The sequence below is a fragment of the Elgaria multicarinata genome, chromosome 7 (assembly GCF_023053635.1).
Source record: "Elgaria multicarinata webbii isolate HBS135686 ecotype San Diego chromosome 7, rElgMul1.1.pri, whole genome shotgun sequence".
NCBI classification, from domain to species: domain Eukaryota; kingdom Metazoa; phylum Chordata; class Lepidosauria; order Squamata; family Anguidae; genus Elgaria; species Elgaria multicarinata.
In genome coordinates this window covers 52,448,548-52,472,306 of record NC_086177.1, presented here as the reverse complement: position 1 = coordinate 52,472,306, position 23,759 = coordinate 52,448,548, and the positions used below count along the sequence as shown (strand labels likewise).

The 23,759-nt window shown below is 39.7% G+C and overlaps 1 protein-coding gene across 2 annotated transcripts in view; it reads left to right on the top strand.

Annotated features, from left to right (window-relative positions):
* The first annotated feature begins 421 nt into the window (after positions 1 to 421).
* Positions 422 to 23,759, top strand: part of VAPA (VAMP associated protein A) — a 31,947-nt gene continuing 8,609 nt past the window's right edge. Inside the window, exons 1-4 of one of the 2 annotated variants that reach the window (XM_063130566.1) lie at positions 422 to 549; positions 16,979 to 17,131; positions 21,035 to 21,138; positions 23,232 to 23,312. In XM_063130566.1, the coding sequence (XP_062986636.1) occupies positions 474 to 549; positions 16,979 to 17,131; positions 21,035 to 21,138; positions 23,232 to 23,312 (414 nt within the window). In that variant the 5' untranslated portion in view covers positions 422 to 473. The remainder of the gene's footprint in view (positions 550 to 16,978; positions 17,132 to 21,034; positions 21,139 to 23,231; positions 23,313 to 23,759) is intronic. The other variant, XM_063130565.1, reaches the window with a different exon arrangement.

Here is a 23,759-nt window from a genome sequence, read left to right as displayed (position 1 = left end):
ACACGCAGACAGGAAAGAACGGGCGGGCGGAGACGCGAAGTCGGCCGTGTCGGTGTCTGTGTCTTCTTCTTCGCTCGCTCCCGCCCGCGCCCCTCTTGCCCACAGGCTGGCGTGCGGGTGCTAGAACTAGGCGGCCACTGCCCTCGTGCCCGCGCCGGAGTTGGCGTTGATCGCAGTGCGCTGGGTATCGAGTGAGTCAGGACTTACAGGGAGAAGGAGAAGAAAGCTTAGGGAGAGGAGTGGGGAAGGGGAAAGGGAGGGGGCGACCCCACGCGCGCGCCCGCCCGCCCGCCTAGAGGCAGCGAGGAGGAGGAGGAGGAGGAGGCGGAGGCGGGTGTTGCCGCTGCCGCCGCCGCCGCCACTAGTGCTCCTCGGTACGCTTCCCTTCCCTTCCCTTCCTCCCCCTGCCTGCCTGCCCGCCCTCTCCTCCTCCTCCCTCCTTCCTCCTGGACTGAGCGAACGTGTAAGCAGCGATGGCGGCTGCCGGGGCTCTGGCCAAGCACGATCAGATCCTGGTGCTCGATCCGCCCACCGACCTCAAATTCAAAGGTACTGGAGAGAACGATCCGCGGAGGGAAAGCTGAAGCGGTGGGAGGACGGACGGAGGAGAGAAAAGCATTCGGGGGTCTCCTCACTTCTTCCTCACCCCCGTCAGTGATAGTGGGGAGCGGGGAGAGGCATGGCGAAGAAAACGGGGAGCCGGTCCCCGAGGGCAGGAGGCCTGGGCCAGTTGCGCCACCCCCCACTCCGCTTCAGGGGACTGGGGTGGGAGGATCGGATCGAATCGGGGGAACGGGACGAGGCGTCGCCGTCGCCATCTTGCTCTCCTAGCTTCTCTCCTCTCTCTCCCTTCACGCCACCCCCTCCCCTTCTGCCATCCCGGTTCCCGGTCGGTGTGCGGTAGGGAACTGTAGAGGCGGAGGCCTCGCCTCGCCCTCCCCTGCGCCGTGCCTAGTTGCTGGTCTCGCCCCGGTTCGGCCCTCCCAAAATCGGCCTGGAGGAGGGAGAGAGAAAACTGGTCCGGTGTGTCTGCAGAGCCGGCCTCAGGATTTGTCAATCTCTCTCCCCCCGCTTTTTAGTTCTTCCGCAGCGCAGGTTCCCCACCCCGCGGGCCCTGCCCCTGCCCCTGCCCCCTTGGCGAAATCTGCTCTTCGCCAGCTAGCCAATCGTGGCGATCCAGTAGCCAGAGCACGGGGATAGTAACTGTCACAGGAGTGAAAATAAGGCTTCCGTGATCACCATCCCCCGCCTTTTCCTCCCGTGGTGGGTGGAAGAGGCCCGAGATGCGGATGACCGTGGCTTGGCACATCTTGTATAAGACGGGGGGGACGGGACGGAACTCTGCACACTTCCTGTATTTTCAGGCGATGTCTTCCCATTTTCCATATTAGAATACCTCCCCCCCCCCCCCCGTGCGCCCTTTCATTTTTGTAGCTTGGCTCTTCTTCCATGCGGGTATGCCGGTAGTAGAGTGGTGGTATGTTACACCAACGCCCTTTGATGTGTCATATACAAGCTCGGATAAGGGCGTTTTCCAGAGCAACGCTCCTGACATTTGACACTTTTGCGTTTCGTGAATGATATTATTATTATTATTATTATTATTATTATTATTATTATTATTATTATTATTATTACAGTTGGCAGAATTAAAAGACTGCCAAGTAGTGTCTGTCAAGAACATTCTTGAGATATAAGAATCCTGAGGAAGTACAGTAAAGTTTCTGTGCTTTGAATATTTGTTACTCGAGCGTTCAGTGTATCCTTCTTTGAAATAGGCCTCTTATGCAATAAGCTGTCAAGTGTTTGAGTTGTCCCATTGGAATGGTAGTGATGATTATGAAATTACAGTGACATTTTGAAAATAATTGGCAACACACAATGAACATATTCTGGTTAGCTGTAGAACTGTATCCTGGCCCTGATTAGCTCTTGATTCAATGGATTATTATTATTTTTTAAAAAAATCACAATCTTTTTTTAAAAAAACAACACAGTTTTTTTAAAAAATTGCAAAAGTGGGATTGCTCACTTTTGAAATTTATAGTTTTCGCTTAATTTACAGGATCACTGAATTAGGTGTAGGTTTTTAAACTGTAGCAATTAGAAATACTATTGCCAATCTTGAGCTTTAGGGGTGATATTTTCTTTCAGAGAGATTTTTCTTCTGAAATCCAAAGGTTGATCAACTAAGAGCTTTGGAAGATCAGATTATTAACATTATTGTTTAGTGATAATTTTTTATTCTTGGGGTGGGTAAGTAACCTCAACAATTATTTTGTCTTTGAGTTTTAGGGGGGATGAAGGGAAAGGTAGAAATGTTGTGGAAGCATATTGGTGAATTCTTACAGAATCTGATCATTAAAAGTTTGTGTGAAGCCCTGCCATCTTTGTTAGCTCTTGGTAACATACAGCCTGATCATGTTTACTTGGAAATAAGTACCACTGAGCTTTATTAGATTTACCCCCAGCTAAGTGTTTGTAGATCTGTAACCATTCATTTTACAGTATGCTCAAAACTGTGGTTCTTACATCACTTGGGCAAGTTATCTACTTGAAATTAATAGGACTTCTGAGGAATTTCTGAAGCTAATTATATCAAAAAGAAGGAGACTAGGTGTTAGAATTAATTCTATTTCTTAAGTTAATTTTTAAAACCTCCAGATAAAATGGAATTGGGCCATTTATTTAAATACTATTTGATATATATTAATCATATGGTTTGCATCTTTTGAAGAAACTACCTTAAAACTAGGTAGTAGGTCCATTATAATCTAGCTTAAAACAAGGTAGTAGCTTAAAAGAAGGTAGTAGGTTCAGGGCAGGGACAATGGTTCAGTTATAGAGCATCTGCTTTGCATGCAGTTCGATCCCCAGCATCTTCAGGTGGGGCAGGAGAAACTCCTGCCTGAAACCCTGGGGAGCCACTGCCTGTCAGTGTCAACAATACTGGACTAGATGGATCAGTGGTCTGACTCAGTATAAGGCAGCGTCCTAAATTCCCTATAATTACCTGAACAAAGCTCAATAGTAACTTAATAGTAGAACACATGCTTTGCATGCATAATGCTTAATCATTGGCATTTTTAGTTAAAGAAATTCTGATGGCAGAGCTAGGAGAGGTCTCTAGTTGACACCTTAGCATGTAGGTCAATCCTAAGTATGTTTACTCATAAATTCAAGTTAGTGTTCTTAGGACTGCAGCTTTACAGTGCAATCCCGTACATGTTCATTCAAAAGTAACTCCTGCTTTTGTCAGTGGAATTTACTCCCAGATAAGTGTGTATAGGATTGCAGCCCTAGAATAGTTCAGTCTAAATGAATGCTTGTATAAAGTCTGTTGATTCTCAGTACAATTTATTTCCCAGTAAGTTTGCTCATATTAGCAACCTCAGTGACTTAATTTACAATGCATGTAACACAGCATAGGTTTCTAGGTCAGAAAACCTGCTAAATTATTTGTCATACTGGCATTGTAGGTATTTGCATAAGAAAATGTCAAATATGTGGAAAATAGTGATGGGATTTAAGCATGTTGCAAAACACAGAACAATCAGTCTTGTCCAACACCCAGTTAAGCTGAATTTTGCACACAATCTTAGAACAGGTCTCCCTTGCAAGTAAATACTTAGGACACAGTTTATGGGATGCAACATCACAATTGTGACCTTTTACTGATATTGCAGGCAGACAATTTCTGTGCAATACGATCAGGTTATAAGTGCTACAGGAATCAAAATAATTCAGCAGCAGTAGGGCAGACAGCATGATCTTAAGGCTTATTGTGACAGCCTATACAAGTTTAGAATGGATAAACCAAGAATTGTGCCAATATAATATAATAGAAAGAGTTATGTTATAATATGTTTTGACATTGCTGACAAATGCATTGGCATTAAAATGATTAGGATAAGTGTTACAGTTATGCTGAACCAATAATTGCAGTTAAATCTTTGGCCAAAACCAAAGCAGATAGGCATATATGCTTGAAATATAATCATCTTGTTAAAATCTTTCACTAATATATTCAAAATGAAAAAAGAATTGAAGTTCACAAATAATAAAAATAGATTAGTCATCTTCACTGGCTTTGTATGTTGCTAATATACACGTGTGATGAGGTGGCTATCTGGAAGAAAGTTTTTAAAATATAAATTCAGAATTATTTGAAATTCTTAAACGTTAGAGTTTGATAGTTAATCCCAGCTTTTTTTCTCTAGTTAGGACACATTGATTTGGAGTTAAGAGCTTAAATCATCATCATAAAATATTATGGGTGGTTTTTTTGTAAACCTTTTTTAGTTAATGTCAAATCTCCCAAATCCAGTAATGTATGAAAAGTTCTTAATGGCAATGGCTGATATTCAGTGCATAATTTCTTTGTTAAGTTATATTGAAACAGGTAGGGCTGAAAGCATATATAATAATGGTCAATCTTCCAGATCTTTGATATAAAATGTCTTCTATAGCAGGACGAAAATGTTCTGCCCGATAGTCTTGGAAAGCAATTGCCAGATCAAGTAGACAATACTTTGCTAATCAGCTAATAGCCTGACCAAATAGAAGGCAGTTTGTTATAACTATATGCTGGTCCTTAATGCACCATAAGCAGCCATTTTCTATTAGTTTAAATTGTTATTACCAATGCTCACATTAAAGAGCATCATTTATTGCTTAATTAACATATTTGTGCATCTTTCTGCATTATTGATGTAATGTCAACACAGTGAAAATATGATGACATGCTGGTACTTTAAGAGGTTTGTCCAATCAGAAGCATTTATTGGTAACCACTGCCAATACATGCTTAAATTTAAAAAGTAGGTCTTGTAGAAATCCTTTAGATGGCACTATAAATGATATATAGTTATGTAGAATACTATTGGAGAATGTTACTTTGTGGGAGAGGGTTTAAGATTTTCTGAGTATTTGTTTCAGCTGCTTTGGTACAATTTTGTTCAGGAGTATAGTTCACGACTGCATTACTCCTGTTATTGCTATACTCTACTGCAAAGAGAGATGGTTGCACTTAAGTTAAGAGTAAAAATAGCTCACCATTAAATCCATCCCTCTTCCTTTAAGATCAGTTGCCAAAATTGGTCAATGGCATTTCTTTCATGTAGGGGGAGGGTTGAAACATTTTAAATATGAATCTGTCATATGTGTGTATCTTATTTAAGTTGGTGTATTTTCTTTGCCCAAAGATCTGGACATTTCTAATCAAGTAGCTAAAGTGTAAACACTGTTTCTTTTATCTCAATTTCAAATATATGAATCTTTGATTTGGTATTAAGGTGCATGTTAGTGGCAAATAGGCTGGCCATTACAAAATATGAACTGGAAGATCTATATGGAGAATAAAAATAGATCTGCAAGTATGTAACATGAGAAACAACCTTAAAATATCAATTAGACATTTGGGAGTGCTCTTTGGGAAGCCCATTAAGTTGTCTGTGATACACAAGACAGTAAATTGGTTTCCTGTGTGCAAAAGCTCCTGTGTTACCACAATATGTACATTTTATCTGTTTGCAGCATTGAGTTATGAATGAGAATATTATAAAAAGGACAGAATTTATTCTGATATGGTAATAAATTGTACAATATATTGGTCAGGTATTAAAATTACAGGGTGAAACCCAAGGAAAATTTGTAGTGCAATTCTTTGTATGTTTACTTAAGTAAGTCCTGTAGAGTTCTTAAAGTTGCATTTGAACAAATTACAGAGGATCACAGCCTTAATTTTTCAGATGGTTGGCATGCATAAACAAAGCCAATCAGTGACATTTCATTCATATTTCCTGTGACTTCTGCTTTTACTCATTTCTCTTTCTCTCATGGAATTACTATATTGGATAAATACATTGTTTTAAACCGGTTTGTAACAAATGTCTTGGTTTCTAGTGAAGGGTTTGGAAGCCTTTTATATTTACTATTTGCAATACATCATTGACTGAACAGTACATAAAGTTACTCAAACAGCCTTCCTCAATCTCGTGCCCTTCAGATACTTTGGACTACAGCTTCCAGCTTTCCTGACCATGCTGGATGGGACTGATAGGACTTGAAGTTGAAAACATCTGCAGGGCTCCAGGTTGGGGAAGACTATGCTAAAAAGGGCAGGTGGTATTATTATAATTATAATTATTTATATTTATATACCACCCCATAGCCAAAGCTCTCTGGGTGGTTTACAAAAGTTAAAAACAGTGAACATTAAAAACAAATATACAAAATTTAAAACCATAAAAAGCATAAAAGACAATATTCATTTAAAACAACTATTCAGGGGTCAGTTAAAAAACCGCATATGCTGTTAAATGCCTGGGAGAAGAGAAAAGTCTTGACCTGGTGCCGAAATGATAACAACGTTGGCACCAGGCAAGCCTCATCAGGGATTTCATTCCACAATTGAGGGGCCACCACTGAAAATGCCCTCTCCCTTGTTGTCATTCTCTGAGCTTCTCTTGGAGTAGGCACCCGGAACAGGACTTTAGATGTTCAGCATAGTGTACGGGTAGGTTTATGTCGGGAGAGGCATTCTGTCAGGTATTGTGGTCCCAAGCCATATAAGGCTTTATAGGTCAAAACCAGCACCTTGAATTGGGCTTGGAAATGTACAGGCAGCCAATGCAAGCAGGCCAGAGTCGGTCTTATATGCTCAAACCTTCTGGTTCCAGTTATCAATCTAACTGCTGCATTTTGCACAAGCTGCAGCTTCCAAACCGTCTTCAAAGGCAGCCCCACGTAGAGCGCATTGCAGTAATCTAATTTGGAGGTTACCAGAGCATGGACAACTGAAGCTAGATTATCCCTGTCCAGATAGGGGCGTAGCTGTGCCATCAACCGAAGCTGGTAGAAGGGACTCCATGCCACTGAGGCCACCTGAGCCTCAAGTGACAGAGATGATTCTAGGAGAACCCCCAAGCTATGAACTTGCTCCTTCAGGGGGAGTGCAACCCCATCCAGAAGAGGTTGAACGCCCACTGTCTGGTCAGAAGAACCACCCACTAACAGCATCTCAGTCTTGTCTGAATTGAGCTTCAGTTTCTTAGCCTTCATCCAGTCCATTGTCGCAGCCAGGCACTGGTTCAGCACATCCACAGACTCACCAGTAGAAGATGAAAAGGAGAAATAGAGCTGTGTGTCATCAGCGTACTGATGACAATGCACTCCAAAACTCCAAATGAACACACCCAACGGTTTCATGTAAATGTTAAACAGCATGAGGGACAATACTGACTCCTGCGGAACCCCATACTGGAGAATCCACGGAGCCGAGCAATGTTCCCCAAGTACCACCTTCTGGAGCTGCCCAGCCAGGTAGGAGCGGAACCACTGTAATGCAGTACCTTCCACTCTTAACTCTACCAATCGCTCCAGAAGGATACCATGGTTGATGGTATCAAAAGCCGCTGAGAGATCAAGGAGAGTCAACAAAGTTACAGTCCCTCTGTCTTTCTGCCAACATAGGTCATCATACAGGGTGACCAAGGCTGTTTCCATGCCAAAACCAGGCCTGAAACCCAACTGAAATGGATCCAGATAATCAGTCTCATCCAAGAGTGTCTGGAGCTGGCCCGTAACCACTTGCTCAAGGACCTTGCCCACCGTCCTGTAGTTATTAAGATTTTCTGGGTCCAGGGAAGATTTTTTCAGGAATGGTCTCACTACCGCGTCTTTCAGATGGCCTGGGACCACTCCCTCTCTCAGAGAGGCATTAATCACTTCCTTGGCCCAGCTGGCTGTTCAATCCTTGCTAGCCTTAATTAGCCAAGGGGCAAGGATCCAGTACAGAGGTGGTTGCACCAACCTGTCCAAGCACCTTGTCAACATCCTCGAGCTGTACCAACTGAAATTTATCCAAGGAAATTGGACAAGGCTGTGCTCTGGATACTTCACTAGATTCACCTGCTATAACACTGGAGTCTAAGTCCTGGTGGATGCCAAGGATTTTATTCTGGAAGTGCCTAGCAAATTCATTACAGTGGGTCTCAGATGGTTCTACATTGTCCTTGGGGCTGGCGTTTAATAGCCCCTGGACAATTCTGAAAAGCTCCGCTGGGTGGCAGATAGATGATTTGATAGTGGGAGCAAGGTATTTTTTTTTTGCTGCCCTCACTGCCCCTGAATATACCTTACTATACTATAGGCACTTACCAGTGTTTGGTTGCATCCACTAGGTAGTATGAAGTATGGTAGGAGAGGTGTATAATTGGACCACGTAATTTTATTAATTGGACCTATTAATTCTTTGTGTGACCATATGTGGAACAGTTGAATACTGAGCCAACAGAAGCAAATTGTTTATGCCACTCACAATTGGAGAACCTGAGAAGATTTGAGATGGCATAGAAACAGATTTTAAAAGAAGTATTAACTTTGGATGTATACATTAGAAATATGAAGGAATAGTATGTCCTTAATTTGATTCATTTGTTAGCATTAAGGATACTTTTCACATTGCTTTAGCAGACCTGGCTCGGTCCAGCATGATATTGCTCCAGGATTTTGTGTGTATGTGTAGGGAATCTTGTTGCATGTAGAACAGAATTAAATCTAAGAATAAAATACATAATATCTTATCAGAGAGTAGTATGTGTCTACATAGTTTAATAGTTTAATAGTGAACAGGAATTTATTTTTAATATGAATATTTTTTAATAATAGTTACACACTTTTGTCTACCATATAACATTTTAATAAATGCAGTGTTATTGGAAACTATATTGGATGAAATTGCAATCTAGGAGCCATCTAGGGTTAGTATTTGCCATGAAAAAGTAGTTAGATCTTTAAATAAGGGCTGTTGCCAAATTAGAGCAAATTAATATATTGTATTAAAACAACAACAACCCCATGACACTCTGGAATCAAGGATGGTTCCAGATGGAGAGCTCATAGCATTAATAATCAAAAGGCATTGTGCAGCTCTTCTGTCTTTTTTCCTTGACAGATTTTTTTCTCATAAGAAAAACAGCAAAAGTGGTGGGAAAACATAGGAGGGCTATAAACTGAAGTTGATGTTCCCCTGTAAAATTATGTGAATAAGGCATTGCGATTGCACAATAAAATCCTTGCCTGGAAGCACTCCTAGGTGGTAGTTCATGCCACAATAAAAGTTTGTCCCTAAAGTGCCAAAACGTACATATCATTTTATCATTGCATAAAGTTTTAATAATGAGTACAGGACAAAAATGTCCATAGAAAGATTCAGCGATAAGAGCCCAACATGTTTCAGCCAAAAGTAGACTTTCATCAAGGAAATTCTGTATATTTAGAAACTACAATATTATAGCAGAAAAGAACATACTGTGTTCCACATATTCACTTTTCCTGATGATGGAATCTTTTGGCCCAAAATGCATTAGGTTCTTTCTGTTTTCTTCTTAATAAATTTGATCTTTGAATCCTTTCCCAGGCATTTTATGTTATGCTTACTTTGGAAGGTTCCCTTTTATTGGGCCACCTTAATGATGAACCTGGCTGTTGGAGTCAGGCTTAATTTATTTGATTCACATGTTAGAAAGTGTGCACTGAATAAAATAATAAAGCTAAAGGAAGGAAACAGTGATTTTGCAAAAGCAAGTCTGTTACTTTTAGCACAATGTTTGCATTTCTGAATGAATTTTATCACGCTGATAGAAATAACATGAGAATCCTGATAATCTGAGGTGCTTTTTTTAAATCTAGCTTGTGAAATTGAAGTAAGTATCTTCTAGAAAATGTTGGCACTGCAGTGGTCTGTACCTGTCATAGGCTTCTGTAGTCATTAGGCCTTAATTCACTAGTTCTTGGCATTAGGAATGATCTTAAAATATAGGATCCATTTAGGGCAGTTGGGAAGTGACTGACACTATCTGCTTTCTGGAATTAGAGATGATGAAGTTAAAGTCAGGGATTAAGATCTATAAAATTGGGAAGAGATCCCAGAACATTGGATGGTGGTTGGAATTTTAGGAGCAGGAATTGAAGAAGTCATTCTTCTCTGGTTTTTTTTTTTTTTTGCCATTGTTAAGAGATTGGGAATGGCCCAGTTTGGACAATCAAATCCTGTCTTAAATTCACACAGGTTTCATGCACCTGCATGCTATCCATGTCGTCCCACCGAGTTTGCTTCTCCATTTGGATAAGCAAGAAACAAGCCAGGAAGCGACATTTAATTAGAGCATCTCATTTTTCAACATTATACAGGAAGAAGCAGAACGTTGTGGAAATAGATTGAATATGAAGAGCAAGGGAAATTGAGAAAATTGTGACTGGTCAACAGGGTGGTTGATGATCTTGCTAGTAGATATAGAGTGTGAAGGTGGAAAGGAAGACTTGGGAGGAAACATGATAAGTTCGTCATGGACATTCTGAGTGTTAGCTGACTATGAAACATCCAAGCAGAAACATCAGATTTGCAAGCAGTAACATCACTAGACAGAGAGGTGGAACTCTGGGGAAAGATCTGGGGCAGAGTGTCATGAGAATATAGAGGGTACTGCAAATCATAACATCTGATGTTTCTCAGTGAGTGTGCAGAAAAGACCATAATAACCACACTGGATCAGACTAAGGGCCCATCTCATCCAGGATTTTATTCACACAGTGGTTAGCGATTGCTTGTGGGAAACCGCCAAATAGAACGTAAGTGCAAGCACCCTCCTATTTGTGCTTTCCAGCAACTGGCGTACATAAGTATCCTGCATCTGATACTGGGGCAGTATACTGAGCAGATACTGGGGCTGAGGACGGAATCTTGCATATCTCAAAGGTGAGGGGAAAGTAAACGGAGATATTCACATTGAAGATGAGAATGAACAAAAGACAGGAGGAAGGCCTACTGAAAACAGCCGTCGGGTACCTAAGGAGGAAAGGATACTTGATATGAGAGACAGCCTTAAATGTCAAGGACAGCAATTCTTAATGGCATGAGTAGTTGTGTTCAGTTCTATGGCTTCATTTTGTATTAGGAAAGGGGATTTTGTTGTACCATAGTTTGTTTTCATTTACAATTGTTCCCCTTTTAGTTATTGTAGATATGGCCAAAATTGGTCGGATTGTTCTGATTACCAAGCCAATTTATTAATGTGTGTAAGTGTGAAATCACTGCTTGAATTACATTTGGGCTAGTCCTCTTACCTTCTGTGGTACTCTCATGGCTCTTGCTTTAAAAGTGTATTGAGAAGGAATGTTTTGGCTAATAATTGGGGCGGGGGGAGTTGGAGGATCTAGCTTGTGTATTTTATTGAGGGGGAAAATTTCATTTTTCTCCTATAAGTTAAACTCTGCATAAGAGAGAATTGAAGGTAGTAATCTTATGCAAGTACTAATGGGGGTTGAGTTACTATTTGAGAAACTTGTTGAAGAAACAGGCTGTTGCCCATAAACTGTAACGGGCCCACAAGAGCTTGTTCCAAATCTTCTGCTGAAGCTTGTGCAAACAGAAGATGTTACCTGGATTTGGGATCACTTTCCTTATGCGGACTTCTTTCAGTAAGTCAGAAGCAGTCCTTTTATGAGTGAAGACTCTTTACTAGCAGAAGGGCACACTTGGATCCAAGGCCGTATCACTGAATTTCACTGTCGTTTAAATTTGAATGGCATGCAGTCCTTGTTGGTAATGAATATACTTTGTGCCTTTTAGTTATGTTTAATAGGAAAAAGTGCTTAACATTTGTGAATATGTGCCATGTTTATGTCCCAATAACAGATGTTGGCACTCATGGTTTGGCATTGTAACATATAACCATTGAAGGGGTGTCTGAAAAAGTTTGGTTAGCTGGAGAAAGTTTGCACCCAAAACAAGAAACTAGCTCTACAGCTGTCATTATTTGCTATGACATGGATTGCTGAACCAGCATGGTTTAAGGAACCCCTTGGCATCTGTAAACAGAAACAGTCATATATGCTATTATAGATTTGTGGACATTAAATACAGAAAAAGCTTGAGTTGCAACCCAACCTATACAAATTTACTCAGAAGTAAATCTCACTGTGTTCAGTCAGCGTTACTTCAAAGTAACTCAAATCATAATGTAAAATTTAAAATTAATTACAATTTTTATTGGAATATTTGTAGAAGTTTTAAGAAAGCGGCATATACCGTATTTTCCAGCGTATAAGACGACTGGGCGTATAAGACGACCCCCAACTTTTGAGAAGATCTTCCTGGGTTAAAAAGTCATCTTATACGGTGTATAAGACGACGCCCAACTTTTGAGAAGATCTTCCTGTGTTAAAAAGTCATCTTATACTGGGCGTATAAGACGACGCCCAACTTTTGAGAAGATTTTCCTGGGTTAAAAAGTAGTCTTATACGCCAGAAAATACAGTACTTCTTTTACATTGTTTAAATTTAAGGGGAATGGGGGAGTTTCTGAAAATTGTTTACACACGAATTTTAGTAACCGAAAGAACTACACATGATATGCTGACTATTCATCTATTCATCTATTTCAATTCAATTCTCTTCTATTGAGGTTATTAGGGAATCTTCAGTTTTGCTGGCACTGCTTGCTATGTTTTGTATAAACTGTTATTTATCTGTGTTACTGTCTTCCCCTGTTTGATTGTTTTTTGGGCAATGTTGTATGATTTTATTGGTTATATCCTGCTTTGGGATTATTTTATAATGAAAAGCAGGTAATACATTTCATAAATTAATATTAGTTCTATTACACAGAGAGACTTATATGAACTTGATAGGGATAATCACTGAAAAAATTAACTTCAACTTTGAAACTTCCTAGGTTGCCTAATATTGAATTTGCAATTGGCACCTATTCATTATTACTAAAGAATTTATGAATAGAAAATTTTCCACAGAAAGGTAAAATTGCCCATCCTTCATCACTGCTTATTTTTAACCCCCCCCCCAAGGCTGCAATCCTGTTCCCCATTTTCTGAGAGTACGTCCCATTGAACTGAGTAGGGCTTACACCTTACATCATGTATAAGATTGCTTTTTCAATAATGTGTGCATAATTTTTTATTGTTTATAATTTTGTATACTATTAAAGATAGTATATTATTAGAGGCAGTTAAAGATAATTATTTTTAGTTTAGTGATTGATAGTCATTTAGAATACGAGTTTGAAATTTAATTGTAGCTGGTGTTAATTGTGCATCAAGGAAAAACCTGTCAGATTTGGTTATATTTTTTTCTTCTATAATTAATAACAGTTGATTTCCCTTTTGAGTAGAGGCTTTTCAGCATGTGATTTGTTTTGATTCACTTCTTATTGGGTACTCTTGGAAATTCAGTGCTTGTTCTGTTAATTGTTTTGGATTCTTTATAGATTATAACATTAGCAAGACATTGGCTTGGACATAACATAAACCGTGGTTTAACATTTCAAGAATATACTGCAACGAGCCGTAGTTTTGAACACTTCCCTCTCCTCTGCCACAGCCATAAGGAGTTTGGAAGCTTTTGATTCTGTTTTATATTAACTATAGTTTGCTGCATTCTACGGGCCCAACAAACTGATTAATCTTAACTATGATTAGTGGAAACAAGCCACCTTAAAACCATAGTTTACAAAGCTAGTTTGTTTCCGCTAAACATAATTAAGAGTAACCATAGCTTAGACAGCGGATGACGGCATAAAGTGTGGTTAATCTGAAATGGAGGCAGAAGCTTCTGATGCGTCTTCGCATCTGTGCCGAAAGAAGATAGGGGAGCGAGTGTTCTGGTATCATTAAAGTATGGGTTAGTGCAATGATCTTCCAAACAAACCCTGGGTAGGGCAACAAACAATGGTTAAATCATGGGTTAGAACATAAGAACCATATTGGATCAGACCAAAAGTCATCTAGTCCAGCACTCTGTTCACACAGTGGCCAACCAGCTGTTGATCCACAAGCAGGACACGGTGCGACAGCACCCTCCCACCCATGTTCCCCAGCAACTGGTGTATGTAGGCTTACTGCTTCTGATACTGGAGGTGGCATATAGCCATTAGGACTGGTAGCCTTCTCGAGGAATTTATCCACCCACCCTTTTAAAGCCATCCAAATTGATGGCCATCACTATATCTTTGGGTAGTGAATTCCATAATTTAACTATGTGCTTTTTGAAGAAGTACTTCCTTTATCAGTCCTGAATCTCCTATCAATCAGCTTCATGGGATGACCTCAGGTTCTAGTATTATGGGAGAAAAATGTCTCCCTATCCATATTCTTCAAATCATGGATTATGGCAAACCAGGCTAATTGTCAGTTCTGATCCTGAGGTGTCCAGTTTCCCTAGGTCAGGGTAGGCAACCTGGTGTCCTCCAGATGGTTTGGACTACAACTTGCCCAAACCCTTGGCAACACTGATTAGGGCTAATAGGGCATTGTAGTTCAAAACATATGGAGGCCACCAGGATTTCGCCTCCTGTCCTAGGTATTGGCCTTTGCAAATGCAGAAAATCCCTCTTCGTTGTGCTTTATGCAGCGTTCTTTCTTCCTGTCCAGTGTGTGGACAAAAGTTGGAAAGCCCTTTATTACCTTATCTGATCATAGGTCACAGTGTTTGATTTTACAGGTCAGGTCATTTCTACATCTGTCATTTAAGAGCCATATGATTGTAAAAAGAAATAAGTCTTTTAGAAAATTTTCTGTGCTAGAAATTTCTCTTGCTTAAATTGGTATGCATCCAACAGTTAAAGTATACTCTTATTTGTCAGCAATTTAGCACATATGTGTAATGAACATTGGCTTTTTCTACTTTTCATGTGCCGTTTACAACAGGCTAATGGATAAGAGTCTGAATTTAGTACTAGGGATAACAAGGTGTCACCTGTTCTTAACAGTTGCCTAGTTTGCTGGATCGGAGTTAAGTTCAGTCTAGTCCAGTACTCTGTTTCCAATGTCAAATGCCTTTGGGGAACTCACAAGCAGAGCATAATAGAGAGGACCTCTATGATTTCCCCCCAACACCTGGTAATTGGAGACATACTGTTTCTGAGCATGGACATCTATTTTTGTTGGAGAGGTCCTACAGAGCTGGTACATATTCCAGGATCATATGGTTAAATTTGAGTTATAATTTCTGGGATACAGTAATGTTAATTTGGTGTTTCACTTCTTCGCAAAGGGGTGCTACATAGGAGAAATTTGAACACATGTGTGCAAAGGTAGCTTGTGATTTATTATGCTGGACGATCCATTTTTCTCTCTTATGGCTAATAGCTATTGGTAAACTTTTTGTCCATGGCTTTGTTTAACGATTTTAACCATTGCCTAAGCTTTTGGTTGTTTTGGCCAATGAATTTATTAGTCCTGGACCATTTATCAGTTAATTTCACTGCACTGCCCAATGAACTAGGGTTTTGAGAGAAAAAAATATTTTTTCTTTGTTATTTCCATGTTGTTTATAATTTTATAATGTTGTATTGTGATCTTCCTTAGTTTTCATTTTCTAAAGTAAAATGTCCTAACGTGATCTATTATTCCTTGCATGTATGGTTTCTGTATTAGATTAATATTTAAGTTTTTATACTTGGAAATAAAAAAAATATTTTAAAAAGTCCTAATTTCTTGCAGTTTTCTCCTTTTGCAAGAAGCTCTAATCATTTGCTTATTTTGATAAGTACTTGCTCAACTATATTGTCTGTGAGATATACACCTGCTCAGAGTATTTTGATCTGAGTGCACCATAGAGCTATATAATTACCATATTTCTTCAATTCTAAGACACACTTTTCCCCCATATAAACATCTCTAAAACCGGGGTGCGTCTTGGAATCACTGGTGCGTTTATTATTTCTTAGAATCAAAGCTTTTTTTCCTGTTGGTGGTACTGTAATTAGTGTGCGTCTTACAATCGATGGTGTCTTAGAATTGAAGAAATACGGTACAAAAAAGAGGTAGTTTTGCATTCAACTAGTAGAATCCCCCACTAGCTTATGGGAATTTGTGTGTAAATAGGATCATAACAAGACACATCTCTTTCCAGCTGGATTTCCCTCTACCGTTTCTTCCCTTGGTTATTGCTTGCTTCCTTCCTCTCTTTGTCCCTTGAGAGACTCGTTTCTCTCTCTGCTGCCTCATCTGTGTGCTCTCCTTTGGCTGTTGCTGCCTCCTTGAGCATCATTTTCATACAGGAAAGGCAGGGTATAAATTGAATAAAAATAAATAAAAAAAATGTCTTCACCCTTTTTCATCTGTAGCTTATCCCTGTTACCCATGTTAGTGAGATTCCACCAAATTATGGGAATGTGTCTAAAAATTTGATCTTAGAAATGGAAGGTCTCTTGCATAATGAACAGAGTTTGTTTCTTTTAATTGAGTGTAGGGTGAGGATTAGTATAGTAGCTGCTGATCTCCCAGAGGCACTGCTTCATTCCTGAAGCAAGGAAAACCAATTTTATTCCTGCATACGGGCATTTGGAGGGCTATCTCCAAGATTGAAACCACATTCCCCCCTAATTCTCTGTGATGGCAAAGTAGCTCAGGAGGAAAAGGCAGGCAGATAGATTAAAATAGGTGTGGAACAATATTATAGAGGGTTCATTTTCAAACAGTTCCTAACCTTTATTTTGCCTGTTTCACTGCTGCAGCACACATGGGCTTGTATCCATTATATCCAATCATTGTGTGAGCAGAAGGCCACGTGCACAACTGATTTCCCCTTCCTCCCCCTGAAAAGTCTCTCCAGAGGGTGGTTGGTAGGGGGCTCCTGAACAGTGGCGGCTATAATGGGATCAGGAAATTGTCCCAAATCAGGCAGAGGAATCTTGTTTAAGTGGAGCCAGAACCAGGCAGCACAGGTACCAAAATGTGTTAATTGAGCAGGGACTTACTGGTAAAGTTTTCCTAAGGTGCAGGATATTGAGGGAGAGGTAGAAAAGAAGGATACTTGCTGGTTACTCTCCACTGCCTTCTAGACATGGCTTGTTCATATGTTTCGTTAGCAACCAGTAGTCAACTTACAGAATCTGTTTTTGAAGGCAACACCTAAGAAATAAACTAATGCTTTAAAATCCATCTTGAACACTTTCAGGTCCCTTCACAGATGTAGTCACTACGAATCTTAAACTACGGAACCCGTCAGACAGAAAAGTATGTTTTAAGGTGAAGACTACAGCACCTCGTCGATACTGTGTGAGGCCAAACAGTGGAATTATTGACCCAGGATCTTCTGTAACTGTATCAGGTAATTTTGTGTTTTTTTGTAGTTGATTGTTTTTGTTTCTTTCAGCATTGGCTCTTTTCGCTTGCAGGAGCTACAACACTTGTAGGAGGAAGTTCATAATTAAAAGTTAATAAATAACATTCTTTTTATTAATAGACTACTGTCCAAATACAGTGGGGGGATGACAACACTGAATTTTCTCATCATTTTTAACATCTGTGATGCCTGTATCCTACTGTGCATGTTCTGCCTCAGTGTTGTTAAGGGAGCCATACTACTCTCCCAGGGAGCATACCTGCTAGCCATTGGATACTCCAGACCTCCCGCTTTGTGGGTGGAGAAAGCAGTCTGTTGACAGAGGTTTCCTCATGGAGGCAAAAATCTCTGCCCCTGTCACTGTTCTATTTCTGGTGCTCCGGTGGTAGTCGTCCCCAAATGAGATGTGTTCTGGGTATGTCAGAGGAGTCTATGGATGATCAGAATCCTAAGCCCCCTCATCCCCCGGAGATGCCTGCCAAATGGTCCTAAACTAGGCCAGCCCCGGAACTGACCACAATGGGAGAGAGAGAAGAAAAAAGAGATGGGGAAAGGTAAGAACAAGCAACCCTCAACGTCTGCCTTGACTGCAGTGATCCAGCAGGGCTTTGGTGGTAGATCTGCCAGATATCTCCGCCAAACCCATTCCCCCCATTAGGATTGCTTTGTTAAAACACCAATGAAATACTTGGTGTTTCACAAGAAGAAAGCATTCCAGGATCGTACACTTTTGCAAAGAAAAAACATTAGCACATTATCACATTGCTGCTGCTTCAAATTTCTTAACGTTTAAAGATTTGGGCTTATACTTCATAATACATATTCCTTGCTAAACCACAAGGTGGGGCAATTAGTGTTTTCTTTCTCCTTGGTACTGGGAAAAGATGTGGGACAGTGCACAGCTATTTTAACAAATGTACTGCAACTGCTTTAATATTTTGTTTTTTTGTTTTAAATAATTGGATAGATTTGTATTTTCAGAAGTTAATGAAGAGAATATGTTCCAAAGAATATAATTTCATGAGCCTATAAAATCTGGTCCTTTTAAAATTAATTATTTTCTACATTTCTATAATGACACTTTCTGGGCAGTTTACAAGACACTGCTTAAAACCATAGAACACAATAATATAAAACAAACTAAAACCAAAGTAGTAACCAAGGGCCGATCTACACCAAGCAGGATATAACACTTTGAAAACGGTATGAAAACTGTATATGTAATGTGTCTTGGGCCTGAACAGTTGTCATAACCATTATAAACCATTATAAGCAGTAGTGTAGATCCTGCCCAAGATAAAAACTAGCAGCAGTGCAGAGGTCTAAAAACGCACAAACCCAATTTTTAAAAACGGAAACGATAAACAGCCATTTTTTTGTAGTACTTACTGTGCTGCTTTCCACAGTGAGTGTTCACTGGGATCTCAGGTAGATCTTTTTAGGATTCCACTAACTCCAGTCCTTCCTCCCTGATTGGAATCTGCCCCTCCACAGCTCCAAGGAGGAAGTGGCCTTGTTTTGCTGCTGAGTGCCTTAAAATTGCATCATGGTTTTAGGAACAATTCCTTCACCCTTTGGAGCTGGAGAGATATCATACCTCATACTGCATTTCAGAGGTGCAGCGTGAAGTCCTAGATGAGACCCTTGCCCCTTGGAGGAGGAGGAGAAGAATCCTGGTGATCAGAAACTTATGTTTGGCTACTACAGACGTCTGTCAATATCTTTGTTTTTGAATTTACCTGCCTGAGTTATATATGCACAATTACTTTGTGCTTCAGACATAGTCGTGGTCTGGATAGGGTTACATTGCTTGGTAGTATTGTTCGTGTTTTAGAGGACTTGCAGTAATCACCCATCTCTGATCTTAGATGTGCAGTGTGTGGCCCTCCAGATGACACTGGACTGCAGTTCCCATCATCCCTCAGCATTAGTGATGCTGGTGAAGGCTGATGGGAGTTGCAATTCAAATAAGGGGCAGACGTTCCCTTCCTGTCTTAGATGAAGGAGTGTTTTTGTATTTGTAACATATTTATTTGTTTTTATTATGTTTTGGATTTCTTGGGAGAGGTATTCTGTTTTATAGTTCGCTTTAATTGCTGTTTGCTTCCCTGAGTGGTGTGTAAGTGCCAGAAGGAAGGGATTTAATTTTTTGTATTCCATGGGCAGTGTCCAGTGCCACACTGCCACTAATGTAAATTACATTGTGTTAATGTAATTGACCTAGTGCAGCACCAATAATGTTTCCACCCAGAAAACCTGTCGTGCCAGTAAGGCCTATTGGAAATTTACGTTAGTTGTAGTATAGCAATGGCGACATAGTACAATCCAGTCCTTTAGAGTGTCTTCAGAAAATATGGGATGTAGTATAAAAAAGGCAAGGTTGTTTGAGAGTTATGGCCACTTTAGCAGACTCTGGAGTATTAAATATATTTTAACAAAGCTATTTTATTTTGTTCCTCATGATACTTGATTGATATTGTGTGTCTGGCCTATATTCATATCCATAGTGTGCTAAATATCAATTGAAAAAAGCAAATATTTGATGAGATTGCTCCTTATTTTGGATTAGTCATATGCCCCAACCGCATAGTCTGGTTTAATAGTAATAAAAATTAGGCTGGCATTTCTGTGTTGGAGAATAGGAGTAATGAATCGAGCCTTTATGCCACATGAGCTGGCACTTCATCTTGACTGCAGTTCCTTTTAGTTTAAACATGAGGCTCAGGATTGAGGGTAGTATGGGACTATATGCATAGAGTCCAAAAGTAGCTAATGTCTATGGAAGGTAAGATAATTCAGTTTCAAAGATAGTCTAAAACGCTTAAGCTTTAAAATATCCGGGGATATGGAGAGGCATATATGGCAGTGTTTTACACGGAAATACTCAGGGTTTTTTTTTTTTTAAAAAAAACCAGACAGGGGAGCACTCAATTTCTTCATAATATATTTCTTTAATGTATTTTTTATTTATTTTAAGCATTTATATGTTGCTTATCCAAACCATTTAGAGTGACACAACATATTATGTAAAACAAAAATGGTATAAAATTAACAGTTGCAGTATGAGGTTCCCTGTTTTATAGAATGCCTCTTGAAAATATGTGCCCCTTTCCTCTAAATAGAATAAAATGACATCTGCTTTTATCTTTTTTGCTGTTCTGTTCTAACTGGCAGAAATGTGCAACAGAAGCTACTTGTGGGGGGATTATCTCTACAACATACTGGCACCCATTCTGGGATGTCAAGAGAATTAGGCCTATCATCATGGGTGGGCTGATCTTTATTTTGCTGTCCTTGTTAGGGGATGGATGGACACACACACACACACACACACACACACACACACACACACTCATTTCACTTTTGAAGTTATTATCTCATCTGTTTACATTATATGCTGCAAACATTTGGGCAAGAGGAATGTTCATTTTGTTGATTGATGATCATATTGTTCATAATTGAAGGAGGTGCAATCTGGGATGCTTGCAAAGGTTGTCTCTTTGCTGCTTTGAAGGGGCCGTGTATAGGCAACTCAGAGCGGTGACAGTAAGATCAGCCTGTAGCAAATTATGTCCACTTTGCCCACTATTTCCCAATACTTCCGGCTTCTGTCTGCAGCAAGTTAATTAAGTACTGACATCCGATTATAGAGCTCAGACCATTATGGGAAAATAGAAAAGCTAATTTGCAATAAACGGTAGAACGCGATTATTAAAAGAGACTCTGTTTCAGTTATTGCTAAAAACATACCCCTGACTGTCAAAAGTATCACACGGTTCTTTCATTCTGAGTTTTCAATATGTTTAAATGGTTTCAAACATGTTTAAATAAACACAAGAAAAATAGCTTGCATGCCTCTGTATAATTCACTCTTTGTCTGTTATGCAGTGATGTTACAGCCTTTTGACTATGATCCAAATGAGAAGAGTAAACACAAGTTTATGGTACAGACAATCTTTGCCCCACCTAACATTACAGATATGGATGCAATGGTAAGTAAACAAATGTTTTAAATTTAAATTTTTTAGTAGGTTGACAAGCTGAATTCTTCCTCTGGGTTATTGGAACTAGCCTGCTTAGACTTATCTTATGATGTCCCACAATTCTCGGAGTCTGGAGTGGAGTCTTGTCTGAGCGAGTTCTCAAAGCATACACTCCATTTTGAAATTGCAGAAGGGAATTAGGCTGGCTTCCTTTGCTACAGAGAAAAAGTCATTATACTACTGCCTGGCCTGAACTGTTTATATAGGCCTGACCTAGCCACCAATACACTTCAGTCTAAACACCAAACTAATTATTCATGCTTTTTTTTTTTTAAAGTATGTTTAACACTACCACTTTTATTTTGAAGGAAAAGCAACCATATGGAGCCCCAGTGTGGTGCTACTGACTCAGTTAGGATGTTTATTTTGGTACTGTCTTTTCTGACAAATTTGTAGTAAGAAAATAAGACGGTTATACTAAGTCCAAAAAGAAATATCTATTCAAAGCTGACATTTGCATTTACATCCTTTGTGTGGTATTGCCAAGTGATGCATATCTTCTGTCACTGGTCAATTAACGTTCCCTCTCTTTCCAATTCAAAGCTTCCTATGCCTGTGGAGCTGTAGTTAAAAAAGCACCCCACCAACAGACCTAGGACAACCCCAAGATTTGCAGATTCCCCCAAAAATCTTTAGGAAAAGCCCTAGGAGGGTGCGGAATCCTCCAAAACAGCCCCATAAGGACTAAGTAGCATGAGATATTGATTGAGAGGGAAAACATGACAACTAGTTGGGAGGGGAGGGGAGGGGAGGGGAGGGGAATGGAGTGGCTGGAGAAGGGAGGAAGAGTGACACACATCTAAAAAGTATAGAATGAACCAACTCATTATCTGGATAGGTCATTTCCTGGTTCATACTGAGAGGCTATTTTTAAATGCCCCCTGTGATGGATGTGAGAGCTGCCCATAGACATCAGTGGAGAAATAAAGATTTAATGTAGCAAGGATTGGGCACAAGTGTATTTATTCCTCCAGAAAAAAAATGGAGGGGAAAACCCCAAAACATCCCAATGAGGACAGAACATGTTCAGTGGGCATAGAATTCTGACTGACTTAAAATAAAGGAAATCCAAGGAGGGGGCATGCAATTGAGCAGTAGGAACAATGATCAGAAGCACTCCATATGGCAACAGTTGTTGCATTGCTATTTCTTTTCTCCTGATACTATTGTAAGAATCCACCAGGTATTGTATTTTCCTTCTAATTCTCATTTTGTGACCTAGTACAACTTTGGAGGTTCTATTTTTTTTAAAAAAATAAAGTGAATTCCATTCTTCCTAAGAATGTGCTACTCGTATTTCTTTCCTGTTAGCCCTGTTGAAACCAGAGAATTCACAAGTAAAGTAAAGTTATTTTCTACTATCTTTGAAGATAGCATGTTAAATTTGCATTTGGTATCCATGCCACCAGAATAACCCTGTTTTGTAGGATAAGCTGAAAGTTAGATTCACACATATGTATCTTGACGTATTAAGCTGAAATATTCACAAGCCATTTACTCACCTTTTCTCTTCTCCATTCTCAGTGTATCATGATTGAAGACTTCCTGGTTTGGTTATCCTATTTTATCTGAATCAGGAGACTGTGGTTACCAGGACTGGCACAAACCATGATATCAAATCAACTTCAAACTTGTGGTTTCAGATCCAAGTTTGTTCCGATCATGGTAATCATAGTCGCCTGGTTCAGATGTACTGGGAAGCTATGATTAATTATACCAGGTCAGCTTCAATAACTCAGTGACAAGGATGGAAGAGGTAGTGCACATGGGCACAAGGCTTGTGCATATCTTTGCCTAATATGAAGAATATGTATATTTAAACCATGTAAATGATTTGCCTGAGAGCACACACAGTGAGCTACATATTGAATCCTGAGCAGGAGTTGAACCTAGATTTCCCACTTCCAAACCTACCACTTGACCTGCTACACCTTGCTGGTTCTTAACCTGTGTATAAACCAAAGTTTGCATATTAAGAAAAGTTCTTATGAAGATACTAAGTAAAGCAGTTAAATTTTATTGTATTTTTACTTTTGTCGTAGTGGAAGGATGCAAAACCTGAGGAATTAATGGACTCCAAATTGAGATGTGTATTTGAAATGCCTAATGAAAATGATAAGCTGGTAAGTAAAAAAAAAAATAGAAATCACTTCAAAATGGTAACTGTGTCCAGATCTCTTAAGCTAAGAACTTGTTTCCTTGATTTTTTAATTTGGATCTGAAGAGTTTATGTAATTTTGTACTGAAGAGCTTTGTAATTTTACTTTTCTTTTTAACATATACATGTCGTATTTTTGTAACCTCTCCATCAAATTACTTCTGGATCAATGTCCCCAGCTAATTTTGTCAAAGTGAAAGTACCCTTGGAGCCAACTTGTGAAGCCAGCATTGCTTGCACAGTGAGTGCAAGTCAGTAAGTTGTGAAGGGAGCAGGGTCTCAAAGAGGTGCAAAGAAGTGGTAGCATGACAGCAGATGGGTTAGCAAAATGTGAAGGCTTGCTGGTGTGATTGCATACAATCCTTTCGGAAGAGTAGCACTTCTGGGGGAATAAAAAGTATGGCAATTGAGC